Raw genomic sequence first — 21332 nt, 5'->3', positions numbered from 1 at the left:
GAATATGGGTAAGATTAACCCGTCTCAGAGATTATTAAGATTCGTGAGACGATCTACGTGACCCACTCAAAATATAGATGTTGATAGGAGAATTTGATCGAACGTTCCCATCCTAATTCAGCATTTCCACCGCGCGTGATCGAGTGAACCATCAGAGACAAAAAGCTGGATGACACGTGGTCCAATGGTGTTGAGCAAACAGATCGTATCTCAGCCCGACTCTCCCATCCACCAGTTATATACCNCTTTATTGTTTTGAGCTTTGGATCGTGGGATTCAATTTGCAAGTAATTTTTTGTTTGATTGCTGAGAGATTGAAATAATAGTTAAAGTAAGAAAACTGGGGGATTTTTTTTCCTCTCCTGTGTCGAGATGGATTTTTTTATTCAGTTTCCCTTTTTAAAATTTTTTTTATGATTTATTAATATATATAATATCTCTTGTTACTGCCTAACGCTAAATATTGTTAAACATCGTGTTGATTGAGCTACCCCTTAGTTTTTCTCATTTCCTTTGTGGAATTACAGAGAGTTTTGCAACTGAGTGTGACAATCGAGGGGTGCGATTAGTATATCCGAGTTCAGCTGTTTTCGTCTTTATGAATTTGTGTTTATCAGAAAAAAGACATTTGTTTCTGTTTGTTTTATTTTCAATTGGATTATATGAAGGCAGCCAAAATGATGGATTTAGTGATTAGCCTCTACTTTCTTCTGATTTAACTGTTTCTTTGATGTAATTGGAAAACATCAGTCATGGAGGCATTTGAGTCATAAAGATGAAGAGAACAGCACACAGTTTTAGGGTGCATTAATGGATTGAATGAATGTCGGACTTGTGCATGTATGAGGTATTTTTCTTTCCCCCTGGTCAGGCTATCTCATATACTCCAGTTTTTGGATTGTCGGTTATGTATTGTGTATGTTATGGGAGGCACAAGTTGAGAGGTGAATACATGATTATTCATTGGACTGAAGTTTTAGTTTATGTGAAATATGGTATGCTTTTCAACAAGGTGTCACCACTAAAACTTGAGCTTAAACATATTTTAGTTGAAGATATAACCTGTTTCTACAAGTTATAGTTGATGTGAAATATAGCATGCTGTTTCAACAAGTTTTAGTTGAATATATAACCTGGGATGAAATTTACTGCAGCTCTGATCTTGTAGTACCCTATCCTGGTTTTAGTAGGGTGATGATCCTTCCATTCCAGGTGAGGGCTGAAAAAGAACTGGCTGTGACAATTATTCACAGTAATACTTGAGATTGCTCTGCTGCTAGATATGCTGGTCAGGGAAAGCAACGAAGGTATTTTCAACTCTGAGTAAAACGAGAAACATGAAGTTGGAACAAGGTTCATGGTCCTCCCCACCAAATGGTGCATTCCCATCTTCATCTGACAGTAGCTCAGTAAAAGAAGTATCGAGTTTCCCTTCTGAAAACACCAGGGAATCTGGGTTCAAAGCTCATAATAAAGACCCCAACGGTGGAGAGAACTGTGAGAAGAAAGATATCATTTTCAGTGATGAGAGCAATGCAGCTGATGCCTACTCTTTTAGTGATGATCTTGGTGACATAACTCAAACAAGCAACGATATAGATTTCTTTGAGAACTCCAAGGAAAAAGATCCCAGTGATTTTTTATATGATGGTTGGCCTGAAATAGGAAGCTTTGCCGATGTTGACAGGATGTTTAGGTATGCTCGGAGTTATCTGTTATTTTAGAATATATGAAGAGTCATTCTCATTATATGTATCATATTTAACCATGACTTCCTGGTTTTGCAGGAGTTCTGATTCAATGTTTGGACTTGGGGCCAATAAGGAAGACGAGTTGAATTGGTTGTCTGCAGAAGGAACTGAAGACATTCCAAAGTCAGACTTTGGGTTTCCATTGCCTGAGTCATATGCAGGGAAAAATCTTTTGCAAAATGATGACCCCATGGAGACTTACTATGTCGATGATCCTTCCATGACTTGTGGACCTATTTTGGTGAAAGACAGTTCTTGGCCCGTGGACAAGTATGATTTTTCTTTGGCAAAAAGACCTGCTATGACTGAAAGCAAATATGAGCTCATCCCTGAAGAAGAGGTCGGTAGATGTACATGATCCGTGTTTCTTTTCTTCTCAGTTATGTTTTACTTTTAAAGTTTCGCATCTCTATTCATGCCTGCTTAAATGTTAAGCATGAAATTGCACTCAAGGGTAGAATTTGTAGGGAAAAATATCAGATAGTTTGTCCATATGGTATACAAAACAGTTGATAATTATCACTTTTGTTGTGATCATTTCCCTATTTATGGTTATGTTTGTTTCTGAACAGATTGAAATAGATAACGGACAAAAGTTCAAATGTAGCCTGGCTCGATATAGTCTTCATATTCTGTTTACACTTTCCAGAGTTGACTTATTATATGTTGCTATCAGAGTTTTTCAGGCAGTATGACTACATAATTTACATTTTAAATGCTTCGCAGACGGATGAGCACGGAAAGCAATCAAAGAACCAGAACCAGTCTGATGGAAACAGAAAAAGGCATCGCTATGGAAATGTCAATTCCAATTGTCTTGGTAAGATGACAAATATATACATGTAGCTTCCTCATGGGCCTATTTCTTTGTCAGTTTTTCCATGTGTGCACAATCAACAATAATTTCAAGCTCTGGATCCGGATTTCATTAATTGTTTACAGAATGCTATTTCCTTTGTAGATTCAGATAACAACTGCTTTCCAGATCAAACTATCGTAAATCCAATTCCATCTTCGACGAAATTCCAGAGTAAGGGTTTGTTAAAATCTCCACCTGGAGAATCATCCCATGCTTCCAGTCAATTGCAATCCCTGGAGGGTTTTCACCATTCATACCTGGTCTCTGCTATTGAAGGGAATGAAAACATAGAAAATCTACAATATCATCTAGGAAGTCAACAATCCCTGAACAGAAATCTTGGAAATACAAGTGTGACATTGCAGCCCGCCACATGTACTTCTGACTCTGTAGGAAAATTACACTTTTCTGGAAGTGAATTTGAGAGTCACCGTGGTATTGACGGCATCAACTCAGTAATTTCAGCAGAGTTAGGCTTCTCAAATGTGCTTGAAAGCTCAACGAAAAATTCATGTTTGGATGCAATTTCACTTGAAGCAGCTAGTTTTCTCCAGCTTCAGCTTGTAATGGAACAGGTAACAGTAACACTCCCCTTGCAAGACAATTCTTGTATTCTTTGATATTGTTTTACTACTTTTTTATCAAATAACATATATTAATCTGTAGAGTTGTTCGCTAAGATATATTATTTATTTTAGCTGCGACAGAGTTGACTCTACGATAGAACCAATCAACTATTCACAATTCACTACATCAAACATCTTTAGTTTGTTGGATTACTGGTTTTATGCTAAATTTTTATTTTTGTGAAGTATGTCATTGATCTCATAAACTAAAATAGACAGTATGTGCTTTTAGGCTAGTGTCCAGTTGATCCAATTTTATAAGAAACTCAAACATGAATAAAAAAATGGGCTTGCTCATGAACACGCTAATGAAGCTCACAAATATGTTGATGAGTTCACGGCACACGAGTAGTGAGCTTAGTTCATTGAATAATCTATAAGCTCAGGAGTATTTCTCATGTGTAGAAACTCAAAAGGTCATTCGTTATCTACAAAATAGTTCTTCTATTTTGATGAGTAAAGTTTATCAATCATTTATCCATTGTTGAATTGATAATGTTGTCCATTTAACTTAACTTAAAATCACCTAGCGTTCTCAAATTATCAAATCCATTTACTACTATACAAGCAGCTTGTTAACTCAAATTTAAGAACTCAACAAAGCATAAGCAAGTGTCCTAAATCAATGAGCCACTTGATGTAAAATAATTTATTCAAAACATCTTCAAAATTTCCGTGGAAATTCTCATTTTTATTAAAAGAAGTACAAAAAATTACAAAGATATGTAGAGGTAATAGGATGAAAATTGGGTGATACGTACGTATCATGCATTCCAAGCTTGGATTTTTGGAGGGTGATACGTATCGTGCATTCCAAGCTTGGATTTTTGGAGGGTGATACAAAGTTTGGGTATATCTCGCTCCAATAACTCCTAATGCGCATCTTTAGATTGGGTTATATCCCCCCAAAATGTCAACTTTGGAAAAATGGCTGATTTTCAAAGAAGTGAGCATGCATGGAATGATAAATCCTTTTGTAACCCGGGAATAGTAAGTTTTTACTCTTTTTTGTTTAGATTATACCCAACAAAATATGCTTTTGGTAGATTTTGGATCAAGTTTTGCTGCGCTTTTGGAGAGAAATAAAATTTACCATAGTGGTCGAATTAGTAAATTTTTGTCTGGTAATTAATTTTTTATGCTATGTGAGTAATTAAAAAAATTAAAATATATTGTATTATCTTATGAAACACTACTATAATTGGTTATTTTTTGACTCTTTTTTATAGGGATGAAAATTTGAAATTAAAGTAATAATTTTCTTGGTGACTGTGAAAATGAGTTTTTAGTTAGAAAATGCACATGAGATAGTTGTGTCTTTTTCATTTTAATGATGCGAAATTTTTTTCTAAAAATCAAATTAAACATTGATATAATTCTCGTATAATTCTTTCTCACCGAGGTTACGAATGTATAAGATAGGAGTTAAGTATTACAATCTAACTACAATTAATAACCACATTTTAATAATATTATATTATGATCTGCTAGTAGTTGAATAGGCAACATTTTAACTTAAGTATTACAATCTAACTACAATTAATAACCACATTTTAACAATATTATATTATGATCTGCGACTAGTTGAATAGGCAACAACTAGAGAAGTTATCGAACAACTTTACTCATCAAACTGGAGAAATTTTTTTTAGGTGTTCTGAAGCTCATGAAATCTGATAAGCCTGACCTCAGATTTGCGTCCCTAGTTTCATTTCATCTTTTATTTGCATGAAGATGAGGTTTGAAGTTCTCCAAGAATTTTGCTGAGCTAAATTGGAGTGGTGATATGTGCTTAGTTACTAGAACTTAATGATGGTACTAAAGCTTGAAGACCTGCATTGACATCGATGTATCATTAGCTAAATTGATTAAAGCCCGTAGGAGTAGATAAAATAAATGTTAGAGCATTACGAGCTGTCTGCAAATGAATGAAATCAATTATTATTTTGAGCATCGCATCTTGGAGAAGTGAAAACATCCTCATAAATGTCTAATTATTCGTATATTGATTGTATCGAAATATATTAACATACACCAGTTGCATGGAATGATGGAACTACAAATTTGCATTTGTTTTAAAAAAATTGGTTGTTACATCTGTTATAATGACAGTTGATGGAGTTCAAGGTTTCTTGTACATATAGACACTACTACCATAGTGCTTTGTCCTTGCAAATATTGAATTATCTTGGATTCTTGACATCAACCGTGCTTGATAATTTTCAGTTGGATTTGAGAACTAAGCTATGCATAAGGGATAGCTTGTATCGTTTGGCTTGGAGTGCTGAGCGGAGGCATAGCCATGCAAACCGAGATGATGCTTGTGGAGACAAGAGAGAAGCTAGTGGAGCATTCATGGCTGATCGAATCAATAAGTCTGCCACATCTGTCCTTGTGTATAAATCTTTATTTTGTTGCAAAACTTGAGTAAGAGGTGATCTGTATGAATTTGTCTTTACCATTGTGAACTAATACTGCTCCTTACATTTCAATGGAGTCGGAAAGCAGAAGATGTTTTCATTATGCTGAACTATGTTGTACTAGTCGGCTCCTTTTGTCCATCTTCAAATTCTTATACTTTTTTCTAAAAACTTCAACTTCACTTCGAAATGTATTAAATTGATTCCACCCCTGTGAGTAAATTTCAGAGTCTGCCTCTACCCATCTTTCAGTGATATATTTATTTATTCTCTTTCACCTTTCACTTTTAGGCATACTGGAAGCACGGACATGGAGACTGATACGAATCCCATTGACCGCTCAATTGCACACTTACTCTTTCACAGGCACTCAGACACATATACAGTGCCAGCAAATGATTCTTCGCCATTCAGATCACCAAGAATGGTAAATTTTTCATGCTTCATAGCTCATATTTTTTTCATCCTAGCCATCCCAGTGTTATTGATGTCATTATGTCGGCTAACTGAATCACAATCAGGTTCATGGTGCCATCACTACAACAATAATGGTTGATAACCCGGTTTGCGGTGAAGAAAATTATACGGAGATAGATGAAGGAGGCTCTAATCGATGACAAGAAATGTTTGAGAGATTCAGAGTTAAATGTGCCACTTGTAGTGTATAGGGTACACCTAGGTGCTCCAACGAGCTTTGATAAGCCTTTTTAACTTCGTGATAGAACAATTTTTTATGAAGTATTTTTCGTGTTTTCATGGAGAACTTCAAAGTCCAAGTACCTAAGGTGTTGTGTGAATCGTTGTACTAAAAATGAAAGTAGGAGGAGTAAGTTTCCAGTTTTGTTAAACTTATATTGCATTGATTTGAAACAAGAACTTGGTTCTATGCTTTCACAATAAAAAGATCTTGTTTTTTACTTGGCGATTCACCTTTTGTTCTTGAGATTGATTCTTCGTCTTTTAATAAAAATTTGTTGGCTTTTGTTTGCCAATTCACCTTCGATCACTTATCTATTAGGGACAACTTGTCCTTCTAAAAAATCTCAGTCCCAATTGATATGATAAAGCGCAAAATCATATATCTTATAAATTATGATAAAAATGTATATATATCGGTATTGTATCGAAACTTTCGATATATCAAGTCTCGATATACCGAAACTTTCTGTACGTATAATTAGCATACTGATTATATCAAAATTATGTACATCGTTATATATTATTTTATATAAAAAAAAACTTTATATTTTTTAATTTATTATTTAAAAATATTATATATTTTTTATATATTGTCTCGATGTTTTGATATATTCTGAAATTTTCTAAATTTCATATCGTACTGTATCGAAAATTTCGGTATCATTAACTCACCATGCCGAAATCTTCTATGTATTGAAAATTTCGATAAATTCAAAATTTTTCATACAATATTTTCGATATATTGAAATTTCGTTATTTTTTCTAACTCGACTTACATTAATAATTTATGGGAGAATTTCTTCTTTTGAAATTTTTTTTGTTATATTTAGTTCAAAATGTGCGACATTATAACTTTATCCATAGGTTGTATTAAAAAAAATCCAAAATAAAAAATGGAACAAAAACAAAATCTAATTTTTATATTCCTCTCATTGGTTTTAATTCTTAAATTTTAATTAATTAAAATAATACAAGCAACTATTTGTTAAAAATATATATATAAAAAAAACAAAAATGGTAAATTAAGTCCGCAGTAATACGGATTACGGAGTCAACTAAAGCTCGATCAATAGTCAAACAAACGTTACCTTCTTCCCTTTCCCCACTCGNCCCCCCCCCCCCCCCCCCCCCCCGGGACGATTGACTGACATTCCCACCAGGAAAAATAGAAGAAATCTCTTCTGAGAATTTCGAATATTGCAAATGAGAGATTGGTGTTTTTTGGAGGGATTGGCGCATATATATTGATATATATACTGTTCATTCGTATATATGGATAGATTGTACATCAAGTTGCGAAATTTGGATGCGTACCCGAAAATCAATGAGGATTTCTTTAGACGTACCCTCTCCGGTGGTGTTATCACCCTCGCTTCTTCTATCTTCATCCTGATACTATTCATATCTGAATTCAGTACGTTTTCTGAAACTCTCAATTTCCTTTTTCTGTTTCTTCTATTGTTTTAAGTAATGGAGAATGTCTGTAAATAGCATAATTTTATTTAGCGTTGTGGGAATATAAATTTTTGATATAGTATATGGTAATGTTGATTGAGAAGCTCAAAATAATTTACTTTAGTACCTGTTGGAGCGTTGGTGAAATAGAGGAATCTGAACTATTGAGGAATTGAAGTGATGAACTTTAATTGGACGGGTGGTTGCAAGTATGAGTATTGAACTGGATCGATGTATGAAGTTGGATTGGATGATTTGATTAATATGGTTCAGTTAATTATAATTCGTTGTCGAATTTACCCATTTTTTAGTCTGGATGGGTTTTGACCAATTGCAATTCTGTTGAGTATGACTGTGAAGGAAGATCCACCCAGTTCGCTGCATTGACAAGATTTAACCATATATCAGCGCACATGAAGGATATATGGATTTTTTGTGCAATTCATTTAATACAACTTATTATTATTATGAACTTTTTTATGAAAGATATGGTCAATCGTAGTGCTAGTTTATTTTGCCTGTTATTGATCCTAACTATGGTTACTTTTCCTATCTTAGATCTATTAATTTAATGAAGCTTCTCGTGAAGATCAGTTTGCCTATCTGACCACAGTTTCACAACAGTAATATGTTTGGTATTTCATTACAGATGCCATGTAGGAAAGTAGATTATTTGACTATGTTTTCCAAGTTATTTTTGGATTTTTATTTTCAATTATTGTGGCAGATGAGTATATGGCTATGATTTTATATTTGTATTATACCATGATCATGACATCATGCTTATGTCCTGGATAATTTGTTTACCTCCCGAGTATTACTTCGAATCTGTTCTCCCAAAAGTTGCATTGTGATTTTCATGTCGACTCGGACATCATGTTTATCGTCCATTTGTCGCAGGGTTATACCTTCACACAGTCCCAAATACAAAGCTTGTGGTAGACACATCTAGAGGAGGGAAATTGCATATTGATGTAAGAAAACTGTCTCCTGGCACATGTAATGAAGAATTTTGATTCTCACAATTTATGGTATTAACTATATTATGTCCATAGCAAACTTCGATTTCATTTTAGTGCTGCAAGGTAGTTAAAGTCACCTACAGATTTATTAGGCTCTAAAATTCTTTAGTTGCTCTATTACTGAACTAAAAGTGTTTAAGATGGTTCTTATCATCTCCTCTGCCAGTAACAACTATCATTAATTTCTGGTTAAGTCTCTGCTGATCATTACCCTTTATTATGTTGTCATGTTTGCCTCTTAATTTGGGTGCAGTTTGATATCACTTTTCCTGCCTTTCCATGTTCATTGTTGAGTCTTGATGCTATGGATATCAGTGGGGAGCGACATCTGGACATAGTATGTATTCGTATGGAGTTCTCAATTCATTTTCATTGTTTTTTAATGTATTTCAGAGTGTCAATTTTAAGGCATTTGATGAAGCATTATCCTCAATCAGTCCTGCTGACCTTGTATAATTCCTCATAATCTCTTTGATTAATCGGTGGGACAATGTGGTTCATTGCAGAGACACGATATCTTTAAGAAAAGACTTGATTCTCATGGCAATGTGATAGAAGTGAGAAAAGATGGAATCGGTGCACCTCAGGTAACATGAGCCTGCCCTCCTACCTTCGTCAAAGCTATCATGTATTTATAGCCCTGTGTTTTTGCTCGTGTTTTTTGTAATATATGCACGCGCACACGATCGCGCGACACACATAATTTTAAAATCCCCACTATGCTCAAGGGGCAGTGAGATTTAGTCAATGACTCATTGCACCTAATGCAAGTCAAGACTCAAAATGGAACTTTTCAATGTAAGTGTTTCTTCGAGTCATGCAACACCAATCCTGGTGCGTTTTAAAGGCTCAAGAGATTCTTTTAGCATGCCTTAAAAATATATGATGGTGAATCCAAGATGAAAAGCAAGGAATTGGGATACTTTTTTTTCTTAGAAAGCAATGAATATTTGTTTATTGTCAATAAATAGGTTGTACTGGGTGATAAGCGATAAAATATGTTCAAAAAATATCGTAGGTTGAAGGTAGGCACTGTGGAGGAAGATATAGATAGCCTTTCAAACTTTGTATCTGGATTGCTAATATGATTTTGAATATTTCATTGGATATACTGTGTTAGTAACCATTTTGAAGTAGAATTTTCTGGAGTGGGTGTTTAAGGGGCTGTGGCTTCATGCCATTTTCATTCCAAAGGGTAGGAGATGAATAATTTCACATCCAGCAAATTGGAAAATACATTTAGTTGGGCTTAGTAGGACTTCATCATATTTCTGTACGCAGTCATCTGTGTCCTTGCATTTTTTTTGTCATATTATTCCCCTCAATTATCACCATTCTCTAATTACTCTTATGTTCTATTTATTCAGATTGAGAAGCCTTTGCAGAGACATGGCGGCAGGCTTGAGCATAATGAGACATATTGTGGATCGTGCTATGGTGCAGAAATGGTATTTATGTATATTAGTTTTATTATATGTTTGCATTATTTACTGATGTAGGGGCTGGAAATGACTTTATGCCAATTGTATATTGATATTGATAAAACACTATTCTGTCTGGGTTGACCAACCATATAAGTTGCTGTCAGATCCTTCTAGTCAATTACCCTTTTTTTGCCATAATTCAACCTTATAATTCACCTGCTTTTAATCGAGAAAGCAACTGGAAAACATCTACCTTCTGTTGTATTTCTGTACAAAAGTTAAAGTCAAGATAAAGCATACTCTAAGAAAGGTGTCTTGCAAAGTTGGGAAAACAGAGGAAGTAGGCTCTCGCGCACACTTCTGCGAGTTTCTTCATTGAATCCAGCTTATTTTAAAATGAAGTTATATATTGCAGGCTCTTTCTCTGCATCACCACCTCTAGCTTGTACTCATTCTCTGCCATCATCACACAGAAAAATTCTCAAAACGACATGATTTCCTCGACCATAATAATTGATTGTATTAGACTATAAATTATCATCATTGATTAATATTTGATGATAATAATCTAAATTTTAGTGAAAGTTGATAGGTTCTACACTCAATCAACTCACCATGATTGAAAGTGAACTTTCCATACTCACTTCTTGTTGATTTTGGGTTTTTCTTTGTGTGTGTTCGTGTTTATGTTTGTCTCTTTGTGTGTATTTTGCTTGTGATTTATTGGCAACAGCGATCAGATATAAATTTTTTCTTTTAAAAAAAACTGATGATGAGTACTGGTGTATGCTGTCGTGGGTAAGGTTACTAATAAAAAAATCTGTCTTCAGTCAACCGTAAACACAAAATGATTTATTGGTAATTCATCTAAAAATTTATTTTGCAGTCAGATGATGAGTGTTGTAATTCATGTGAAGAAGTTCGTGAAGCATATCGAAAGAAAGGATGGGGTATAACAAACACAGATATGATTGACCAGGTTGGGGAAAGAAATTGTGCTATTTACCTTATTTGCATTACAAAAATTGATTTTTAGAAAGCGACTTCATTCACCTTCTAAAACCTCCTGTGTGGATTACAAATGATGTTGGTTATCCTGATGATTTTTTTCATTGGCATCTACTTGTGTATATCTCAAGTATCCCATCTGCATGTAAGTGCCTTTATTAGTGTCTGAATTATTTCTCAGGATAAATTTAAAGAATGCTCTCATTTTTTAAACCATCTTGAAAATTATAGGAAACACACGATTTCACATGCACTCTCGTCCATTCCTTTGTTTGCGCTCATTTGATGTCCTTTTCCGTGACATGTCGTAATTTTGCATATAGTGCAAAAGGGAGGGTTTTGTTCAGAAAGTACAAGAAGAACAGGGTGAAGGATGCAGTATACATGGGTCTCTGGAGGTTAACAAAGTGGCTGGAAAATTTCAATTTTCCCCTGGGAAAAGCTTTCATATACCAGCCTTTCATCTGTTCGATTTCCTCAATTTACCAACAGAAAATTACAATGTAAGGAACACCTATAAAGCAGAGTTCAACCATTGAGCTCAGTGGTTGGTGGCCATGTCATACATATTGAATTGCTTTTATATGTATGTTTCAAATTTAAAGTTTTCTAATCAATTTACTGACTTCGTAGTATTCCATGCAGATGAGCCACAAGATTAACAAGTTGATGTTTGGAGATTCTATACCTGGAATTGTCAATCCACTGGATGGGTAGATCGTTCTACAAACTCGTGCACACTTTTTAATCTACCATCGAATTGACTTAATGAGGGGAGGATAGATAACCATAACAAAGTCGATAGTTTGTTGTGAATGATATTTTGGAAATCGCTAATACTTCCTTGCGTTGATCATATTATATTTTATATGCTTACTGATTTGTTCTCTATTCACATTCTCATATATCCTCCACCCCTTTTGGCTGTGTTATTTAATGTAAAAGCAAGCAAGCAAGCAAAAGTGCACATACCATTACCAACCCCCCCCCCCCCCCCAACCCCCAATAAAAAAAACGTATACAGATGAATGGAAATTTTATTTTTTTTGTTTGCTTGTCACTTTTATTAAATTAATCTTTAAATTTACAGGGTTCGGTGGGTGCAAGAAACCCCTAATGGAATGTATCAGTATTTTGTCAAGGTCAGTTCTTAAAAGGCCCTCCCCCTCTCATCCCCTGGCTACCCAACTCACGTTATTAATTATTACGAAAAAGTTAAAAGAGTGGCATATTGCAATGCCTATGGACCATGGATGGGGCTCAAATACTCTATAATGACTGGATGGTACCTTCAATGTTATTTTTAAGCTCAAGAAAGAATGCTTGGGTTAGTGTGTACTGAGATATGTTTGGGGGATAAGAACAGACTGGGGGACTGTATTAGAGGTCTAATTTTGTGAATTGGTAGGAGTTGTTTAGAATATAAGGCTAATTACACATGTTGTCCACCACTGTAGAAGACGTGGATGATCATGTATATGTATTCGGTGAAATTTGCAGGTGGTTCCAACCATATACACCAGTGTTAGAGGCCATAAAATTCAGTCAAATCAGGTACTGAAACCCTTAAAATATGGAACTCATTCAAATTTTATATCTGTATTTCCAGATTGTAACACAGTGCTTGTATTTGTATAGTTCTCAGTAACTGAGCATTCCAAAAGTTCTGAAGTAGACAACCTCGGATCTCTTCCTGGAGTTTTCTTCTATTATGATCTTTCTCCCATAAAGGTGAGCTTGGTGGCTTCAGGAAGTTAATTAGATATTTAGGCATGATTTATTGAAGGAATCTCTTGTTAAGACGTTATGACATCTATTATGCCATTTTTCCTCTGGAACTACAGGTCATGCATTGTTACATATTCTTAGGGTCTTTCTTTGTTTTATTTCATTGCTCAGTAAATTAACAAGATGCATAAATAGAGATAGGATATAAATATCCTAATTTGTAGATAATTTTCAGAAAATCAAGGCCCATTCGGTTATATCCGACTCACTATATATACATATTAATTGCAGGTTACTTTCACAGAGGAGCATACACCATTCTTGCATTTCCTGACGCATATATGTGCCATAGTGGGAGGTATGTATTATTATTTATTACTTGGTTTTCTTCTCCCACTTTGCTATCATGTTAAATTTCGAAATACTGTATAAATAATTGGTTCGATGGCTTTTGTCCTAAGAGCTACCTCATATTAGATGAACTGTGATCCTGTCTGGTGAATAACACAAATTACACGTACTTTCTTCTCTATTGTCATCCACAAATGGAGATGGAACCCCTTTTCAATTTTGGCCTCGACGGACATTTGACATATCAAAAACAGGATAGAACCTTGATCCATGACTTCTTGAAATATTTTCCATTTACAGCTAAAAGTTCTTGATATCTCATGAGCTTGTAGTTAGAGTACCGTGAGTCCACGTTTTACCAGCCTTTTATCTATAAAATTTCGGGTCCCTGCTATCTTACGTGCCTCTAGATTCTTTAGTTCAATTTATTAGATTTATGGCAACTATTCTGCAGGTATATTCACGGTTGCTGGAATAGTCGACTCCTTTGTTTATCATGGTCAGAAGGCATTACAAAAGAAACGGGAAATTGGTAAGCTTGGATGAAGGCTAAAAATTACATTTCACGGAGCAAAGACTTTTAGCAGCTCTAAAAAGGACGGATATTGCATGCATTGTTGTGAAGCAGTGGATCCCTGCCGAACAAAAATGGGGGCAGCTCTTCTGAAATACCAAAGTTAACAATGAGTTTGATGACGCTGAAATTAATTTGTCTCCATTTTGATATTGAAATCTCTGTTCTTGTTCCTGCAGTTTTGCCATGAAGGCATGCTGTTTATACAACCATCCTTTATTCTTTCCAAACTACACAAATCACTTCTTGGTGATATATTAGCTCTGAGAACATATTATTGAAATTAACATTTATCAAAAAAAGCTTAAAAAATTTAACAAAAATCTGGAAGATCGATCAGAAGCATTTGTGACGCTCATCAAAGCACGTAGGTGCAAGGAAGAGCATATATAGCATTCTTTCAGTGACATATGCAAGCAAAGTTCCTTCCATGTACTCTCAAGCCAATGTTCGATGTCGTTCGGCCTTAATTAACTGGAAGAAGATTTATTTTTCTTAATGGTGCTATAAACCATTTGGTTGTGTGTATATATTTTCGATAACATTTGGATATGTGTATTGAAGTTCCAGACTTGTTCGATATCAAACATAGGACACCTTAGACTGACTTATCTTTTAACAATTTTGATCATTCTTGGACATTGCTATGATCATAACATCCATATAACATTCTTTTTTTATTTACATAACAATAATAATCAAGATTTGAAAAACTATTTTTGAATATATATTAGACACGTGACACGCACCTAAATATGCACAAGGCGATCAGGTGCTTGAAATGGACACCAGTCCAGTAATTTTACTGTTATTGTTCCACAAACATCGCCAAAATTTTTGCTTTTACACAGTTCTTGATCAAGGCCCAACTTGTCCAAGTTCCATTCATTTCGATTCGACAACACTCGACTCTTCTAACAAGTGTACTGTCAGAAGTTTTGCAATTGAATCTGCCAAATTTCCTCGCAGACTGATCAGCATATTTTATCTTGTTGATTCCCATTGTGATTAATCCACGAATATATTCTTGTCGAAGAATCACTTAGGATGTTGTTGTAACGAACCAAGAAGGTCTACTTAAAAACCATTTTACAAATCATTAGCAAAACCCGTCTTACTGATTATATCTTACTGAAACCGATTGTTTGATATGAAAATATATAAAGTGGTGAACCTCAAGAGCTAGCTAAATTTGGATTGTTGGAGTCGGGGAGCCGGCAAAGGAGTCGTGTTATTGTTCGTGTTCGTGGTCGTGGTCGTGGTCGTATAAGTTATGATTCATTGATTTTATTTTGGAAGAAGAAATTGAGACGGTTGTTTGTAAATGAGCAATTAATGTTTAACTTGAATATATAANAAAAAAAAAAAAAAAAAAAAAAAAAAAAAAAAAAAAAAACCTTACTTCATTATTGAATTGGACATGTTATCACTATGCTACACCATATGATATAAATGTTGTATTATCTTCTAGCATTGAGACGACAGTTGGGAAGAAATTTCAATTCGTTATAGATATTATAAGTGGGGTATTTTGTTATCTAATCCTCGTCAACAATTATTTTTAAAAAATGACATTACACTTAACGAAATTATTTTTAAAACAAATGGTTGACCAGGTACATTTTCCTAAATATTCATGTTTTCATGTTGAATCTGACATTGATTCAAATTAAAATGGTTAGTCGTAACGAGAATTTCAGATAAATTACATCCGAAGAAAAATATTACTTGTTAATATTTCGTACATCATGAAAATGACGTACTTTTCGTTGTTAGAACCGTTTAGCTCGTGGTATGTGATGAAGAATGAAGAATAATATATGGATGATAAATCAATCTATTACTATTATAAATATATGAGTTTGAATTGTGAATTTACATATATGTCCTTATGATCATTAATTAATATTCATTAATATTTGTCCTTTTGTTTTTTTTTTAATATATTAATTCATTAATGTAATCTAAAATTATAGAAAAATAAAATTTAACCTTCTTTTTTTGGAGTGAAATTTACATTCAAATAGAAAATAATAAAATTTACATTTCATTTTTAATCTATCTATTACTATTATAAATATATGAGTTCGAATTGTGAATTTACATGTATGTCCTTATGATCATTAATTAATATTCATTAATATTTGTCCTTTTGTTTTTTTTTCATATATTAATTCATTAATGGAATCTAAAATTATAGAAAAATAAAATTTAACCTTCATTTTTTGGAGTGTATTTTACATTCAAATAGAAAATAATAAAATTTACATTTCATTTTTAATTTATCTATTACTATTATAAATATATGAGTTTGAATTGTGAATTTACATGTATGCCAAATAAAATTTAACCTTCATTTTTTGGAATGAAATTTACATCCAAATAGAAAAATAATAAAATTTACATTTCATTTTTAAAAAATATATGAATTTTTTTTTTGTGAAATTACTATTATTACTATATGAGTTTGAATTGTGAATTTACATGTATGCCAAATAAAATTTAACCTTCTTTTTTTGTAGTGTAATTTACATTCAAATAGTAAAATAATAAAATTTACATTTCATTTTTAAAAAATATAAATATATGAGTTTGAATTGTGAATTTACATGTATGCCAAATAAAATTTAACCTTCTTTTTTTGTAGTGAAATTTACATTCAAATAGAAAAATAATAAAATTTACATTTCATTTTTAAAAAATATACGAGTTTGAATTGTGAAATTACTATTATTACTATATGAGTTTGACATGTAATTTACATGTATGTCCTTATAATCATTAAATAATATTCATTAAAATTTAACCTTCATGAATAAAAATAAAGTTTAAACTCTTGTTTAAAATTTTATGGTTATCCAATTTTTGAGTAGCTCTTTTATGAGACGGTATCATGGAAATTTATCTCTAAAATGGGTTGATTTTTTTCAGTAATTAATGTTAATGTATTTTAAAATAAATTAAATGAAGATGAAGTTTACACTCTTATTCAAAATTTTATGGTTATATAATTTTTTATTAGGTTTTCTGTGAGACGATTTCATGGATATATATCTATTAGACGGGTCGATCCAATCATTTATGGAATGAAAAACAATGTTTTTTCGTGGCTCGGGTCGAATAAGAGACATGTTTCAAAAAATTGACCCGTGAAACAACATCATAAGAGTTTAAGTGCCAATTTAATAAATATTTTTTTGTTTGTTTGTTTTTTTCATATATTAATTAATAGATTCTAAAATAAATTGAAAAAAATATTGAAATATAGTTTATTATTTGAAATGAAATTTACATTTTATTTTTTAAAAATTTAAAATAGTAATAATATTAAGAATGAATAAATGTTTTTTCGCGTCTATTAATGACTTATAAAATAAATTGAAGAAAAATAAAATTTAACAACAATTTTTTGGAATAAAATTTAAATTTAGCCTTTATTTTTTGAAATGAAATTTACACTGTATTTTTTAAAAAAAAACTATATCTATAATGAAATTTAAAATAATAATAATAATAATAATAATAATAATAAACACATGTTTTATTGTTAGTTTTTCCCAATTAATATATGAAAACGCACAGAAAAAAGACATATGTTTATTAATATTATTTAACGAAGGTAAGGACATATATGTAAATTCACACAATTATATTAGAGTTTTCAAATTTATTAGTCGTGTATTATTTACGTTATTAATGGATGTTAATTTACTCAAGTTAAAAATAAAAATTAGCCCAAAAACTCTTATGAGATTGTTTCACGGATCAGCAACTTGACACATGAGAACTTCCCAGGAGTTCACCCATCATGCATGCTTAACCCAACAAAATTGAATGATAGTAAAAGATTAATCTTTTAGTTCAAACATTTCTTGATCATTATGTTAAAAGTTATATTTGTTAACCAAGACACGACTTTTATTTCTTACAATTGTGATATACCGTGCAAAGCTCTACACTAAGCTAATAGTGAACATGATGAGGACTCCACTGACGTGAGTGTCAATAGGCAAAACAGTAAAACCCTATGTGTGACAAACATAAATAATTGTTTGATACAATAAGAGAATACTTTAAAAAAAACAAAATGAGTTTAAACTGATTTTATGTGTAATAATTACTCTTATATACATCAAAGTGATAGAAAAATGATTAATAAAAATGAATTCAAATCATTTTATGCGAAACAAATTGCTCTTGCATTTACCGTTACTTAAATTGATTTATAAAATTTTTAAATTTTCTTATATTTTTTTAAATATTTTTTCTCGAAAAATATATGTTTTTCAAAAGATTACAATTACATTCAGATTTTATGCCCCGTCAAATTTCCACCAATAAATACTTGTAGCTACTTTTTCAAGGACGTGATTTATGTATATAACTTTATAACTTCAAAATATATTATGAGAAATTTAGAAATTATGGTTGTTGTAAAATTTTTTTATATAAATTTTTTTTGTTTTTATTTTGAATACTCATAGTCTAATTATTTTTTTTACAAATTTATGATTGTGATATTAAAATAGGTGTCACAGTGATATTCAAAATATAGTTCTGATTATGAATCACATTAATATATATTTTTATGTTAAGACAGAATATTACAACAATATATACTTATATCTATATGACTTAAAACAATTCAATTATATTAGTATCCAAGAACTCGGACAAAAATAAAATTTGAACTTTATCTAGGTATCATTGATTGAATTTATTGTCGAAAAATAAAAGATAGTGACAGTAAGTTGATATCTGTTCTCTTCATATCATCTTTTTATGTTCCACACGTGCAACGCACGTGCACATCTTCTAGTATATATATATAAATAAGTGTGGACTCATGCATATTTTATATATCAACTAAAAGACGAAAGAAAAGTTAAATGATTATCATCAATTCAAATGTGACTTAAAATTAAATTTTTTTTTATAACAATTCATGATACAATCATTTGATGAGTTAATAAATATATCTTTTAATTCTTATTTTTAGGAATCGAAACAAAATCCTATCTCAATGTTCTTATTTTGAAATAATAAGAAGGGATCGATGATTAAACAATTTCGATTATGATTTTAGAGATTAATTTGAATCAATTTATATTTTGAAGGGAATAATTAATCACAAAAACTCCTGTGAAATGGTCTCACAGATCAATTTTGTGAAACAAATATTCTATATGGGTCATCCACGAAAAAAGNATATATGAATGCATGATCCGATTAGAAGACACAGTAGTTCAAATAATGGCACATCGTGGTATAATGCTTTTAATTCTCACTTTTGTGGGGATTTCGCACGGTCAGCTCCAAGTAGGCTTTTATGCCAACACATGCCCCGACGCGGAGGCTATAGTCACCGGCGTCGTGCGTGACGCCGTCGCCTCCGACCAAACCACCGCCCCCGCCTTGCTTAGGCTTCATTTCCACGACTGCTTTGTTCAGGTCAGGTCAGGTCCCTTATATGGCCAGCGCTTTCTTGACACGCAGCTAGTCTCTTAAGTACTGAGTAATGTGCATTGATTGTATCCAGGGATGCGAAGGGTCGATTCTGATAGATAATGGAAGGCAAGCAGATGAAAAGCATGCATTTGAGCATCAAGGAGTTAGAGGGTTTGATGTAATCGATAATGCGAAATCCCAGCTGGAATCAGCTTGCCCCGGAGTCGTTTCTTGCGCAGATATTGTTGCTTTGGCTGCCAGAGATGCTATAGTCTTGGTACATACATACATACATAGTAATTCTCACACAGAACACATACAAGATATGTAATGGCAGATGTACAGTTTCGATAAACGCTGATTAATTTTCTGGGATTTTGTTAATTTGTAGGCAAAAGGGCCATCGTACGAGGTGGAAACAGGGAGAAGGGATGGTATGGTTTCTGATACAAAAATGGCGGACAATATGCCAGATGTCAGTGATTCAATTCAGAAGCTTAAACAGAAGTTTTCAGAGAAGGGATTAACGGAGAAGGATCTCGTTATTCTCAGTGGTAAATAAACAAAGTTTCACCTTAATTTTCACCTTTTTTACGCTTACAATTTGTCTTAAACTCAATTCTGGTACTCGTAAGGGGAAATTAGACTGTTCCAACGACATTTTAATGTGTCAATAATTGCATATATAAAATTAAATTTTTTGAAGAGGACTATTCCATTTACTGGTCATCCATCCTTATCATAATGTCCATCCATTCGTCCCGCCAAAGTGAAACAAATTTTCGAGTATTTTTGCCTGTCAATATTTCTATGTTGGATAGGGTGAAAGTGTGAAACACACCTCATGTAACATAACCATCGACTTATTCACTGATTATATGGTCGATTCTCTAATAAAAATTATAAAAATAATATAAATTACGATGTCCAACGAAGTAAAATACACTATATGTTATATATATAGCCTCTAGTTGACAAAACTTAGACTCACTCGACTAGATCATTTAAGTTGTTGACAGTCAATATTTCTAGTGGGAAAATGGTGGGGTAATTCGAGAAATTATGGAAGTTAATTAGACCTTTGCATGTGATCATTTAATTGGATGACACCTAAAAAGTATAGTTTTTTTTTAATATAGATTGAATACGCATTATGCATGTGAATAGATGCAACTAGTTATTTAATGAAACGTCAATTATTTAGTTTATTTTTGTGGTATTTCTCAATTATTCTTTTAACTTTCCTATATATTATTATTTTATTTGTATGTCCCTTTAAATACGTAAGTAGACCACATTGAATGAAAAGAGACCACATTTAAATTAAAAACAAAAACAAAACAAAAAATTGATGTTTTCTGTGTATAGANTCTTCATATCATCTTTTTATGTTCCACACGTGCAACGCACGTGCACATCTTCTAGTATATATATATAAATAAGTGTGGACTCATGCATATTTTATATATCAACTAAAAGACGAAAGAAAAGTTAAATGATTATCATCAATTCAAATGTGACTTAAAATTAAATTTTTTTTTATAACAATTCATGATACAATCATTTGATGAGTTAATAAATATATCTTTTAATTCTTATTTTTAGGAATCGAAACAAAATCCTATCTCAATGTTCTTATTTTGAAATAATAAGAAGGGATCGATGATTAAACAATTTCGATTATGATTTTAGAGATTAATTTGAATCAATTTATATTTTGAAGGGAATAATTAATCACAAAAACTCCTGTGAAATGGTCTCACAGATCAATTTTGTGAAACAAATATTCTATATGGGTCATCCACGAAAAAAGATTACTTTTTATGTCAAATATATTAATTTTTATTGTAAATATGAACAAGAGTGATCCATCTCAAGAATAAAGATCAGTTAGATCGTCGTATTAAATATTCAGTCTTCTTGATTTACACGCAAAAGAGTAGTATTTATTTATTTATTCATATATA

General features: G+C 32.4%; 3 protein-coding genes across 8 annotated transcripts in view; all 3 read left to right on the top strand.

The window, feature by feature from the left end:
- Positions 1-292: 292 nt before the first annotated feature.
- Positions 293-6573, top strand: LOC140962954 (protein LNK1-like). Of its 6 annotated transcripts, none has more exons than XM_073422087.1 (8): positions 293-847; positions 1155-1696; positions 1788-2091; positions 2478-2571; positions 2719-3185; positions 5463-5632; positions 5948-6083; positions 6178-6573. In XM_073422087.1, exons 2-8 carry the CDS (start codon positions 1338-1340, stop codon positions 6271-6273), a joined length of 1626 nt encoding a protein of 541 aa, XP_073278188.1. In that variant the 5' UTR covers positions 293-847; positions 1155-1337; the 3' UTR covers positions 6274-6573. The 6 variants fall into 6 exon arrangements, with proteins under 6 accessions (XP_073278188.1, XP_073278187.1, XP_073278186.1 ...); XM_073422086.1 differs by having other exon boundaries at positions 297-847; positions 1213-1696; positions 2713-3185; XM_073422085.1 differs by having other exon boundaries at positions 297-847; positions 1191-1696; positions 2713-3185.
- An 882-nt stretch (positions 6574-7455) lies between these two features.
- On the top strand, positions 7456-14090 carry LOC140963402 (uncharacterized). The gene is made up of 13 exons (XM_073422711.1): positions 7456-7769; positions 8711-8784; positions 9086-9169; positions 9339-9419; positions 10200-10280; positions 11143-11235; positions 11588-11767; positions 11910-11977; positions 12355-12406; positions 12765-12818; positions 12903-12995; positions 13284-13350; positions 13798-14090. The coding sequence occupies exons 1-13, from the start codon at positions 7628-7630 to the stop codon at positions 13887-13889; spliced, it is 1161 nt and encodes a 386-aa protein (XP_073278812.1). The 5' UTR covers positions 7456-7627; the 3' UTR covers positions 13890-14090.
- A 5062-nt stretch (positions 14091-19152) lies between these two features.
- Positions 19153-21332, top strand: part of LOC140962837 (peroxidase 43-like) — a 4400-nt gene continuing 2220 nt past the window's right edge. The window contains exons 1-3 of the mRNA XM_073421874.1: positions 19153-19368; positions 19457-19642; positions 19757-19919. Of these exons, the coding sequence (XP_073277975.1) occupies positions 19171-19368; positions 19457-19642; positions 19757-19919 (547 nt within the window). The 5' untranslated portion in view covers positions 19153-19170. The remainder of the gene's footprint in view (positions 19369-19456; positions 19643-19756; positions 19920-21332) is intronic.

This window comes from Primulina huaijiensis, chromosome 17 (genome assembly GCF_012295235.1).
Source record: "Primulina huaijiensis isolate GDHJ02 chromosome 17, ASM1229523v2, whole genome shotgun sequence".
Classification (NCBI taxonomy): domain Eukaryota; kingdom Viridiplantae; phylum Streptophyta; class Magnoliopsida; order Lamiales; family Gesneriaceae; genus Primulina; species Primulina huaijiensis.
The sequence above is the reverse complement of the archived record's forward strand: the minus strand, read 5'-3'. Positions and strand labels throughout refer to the sequence as shown.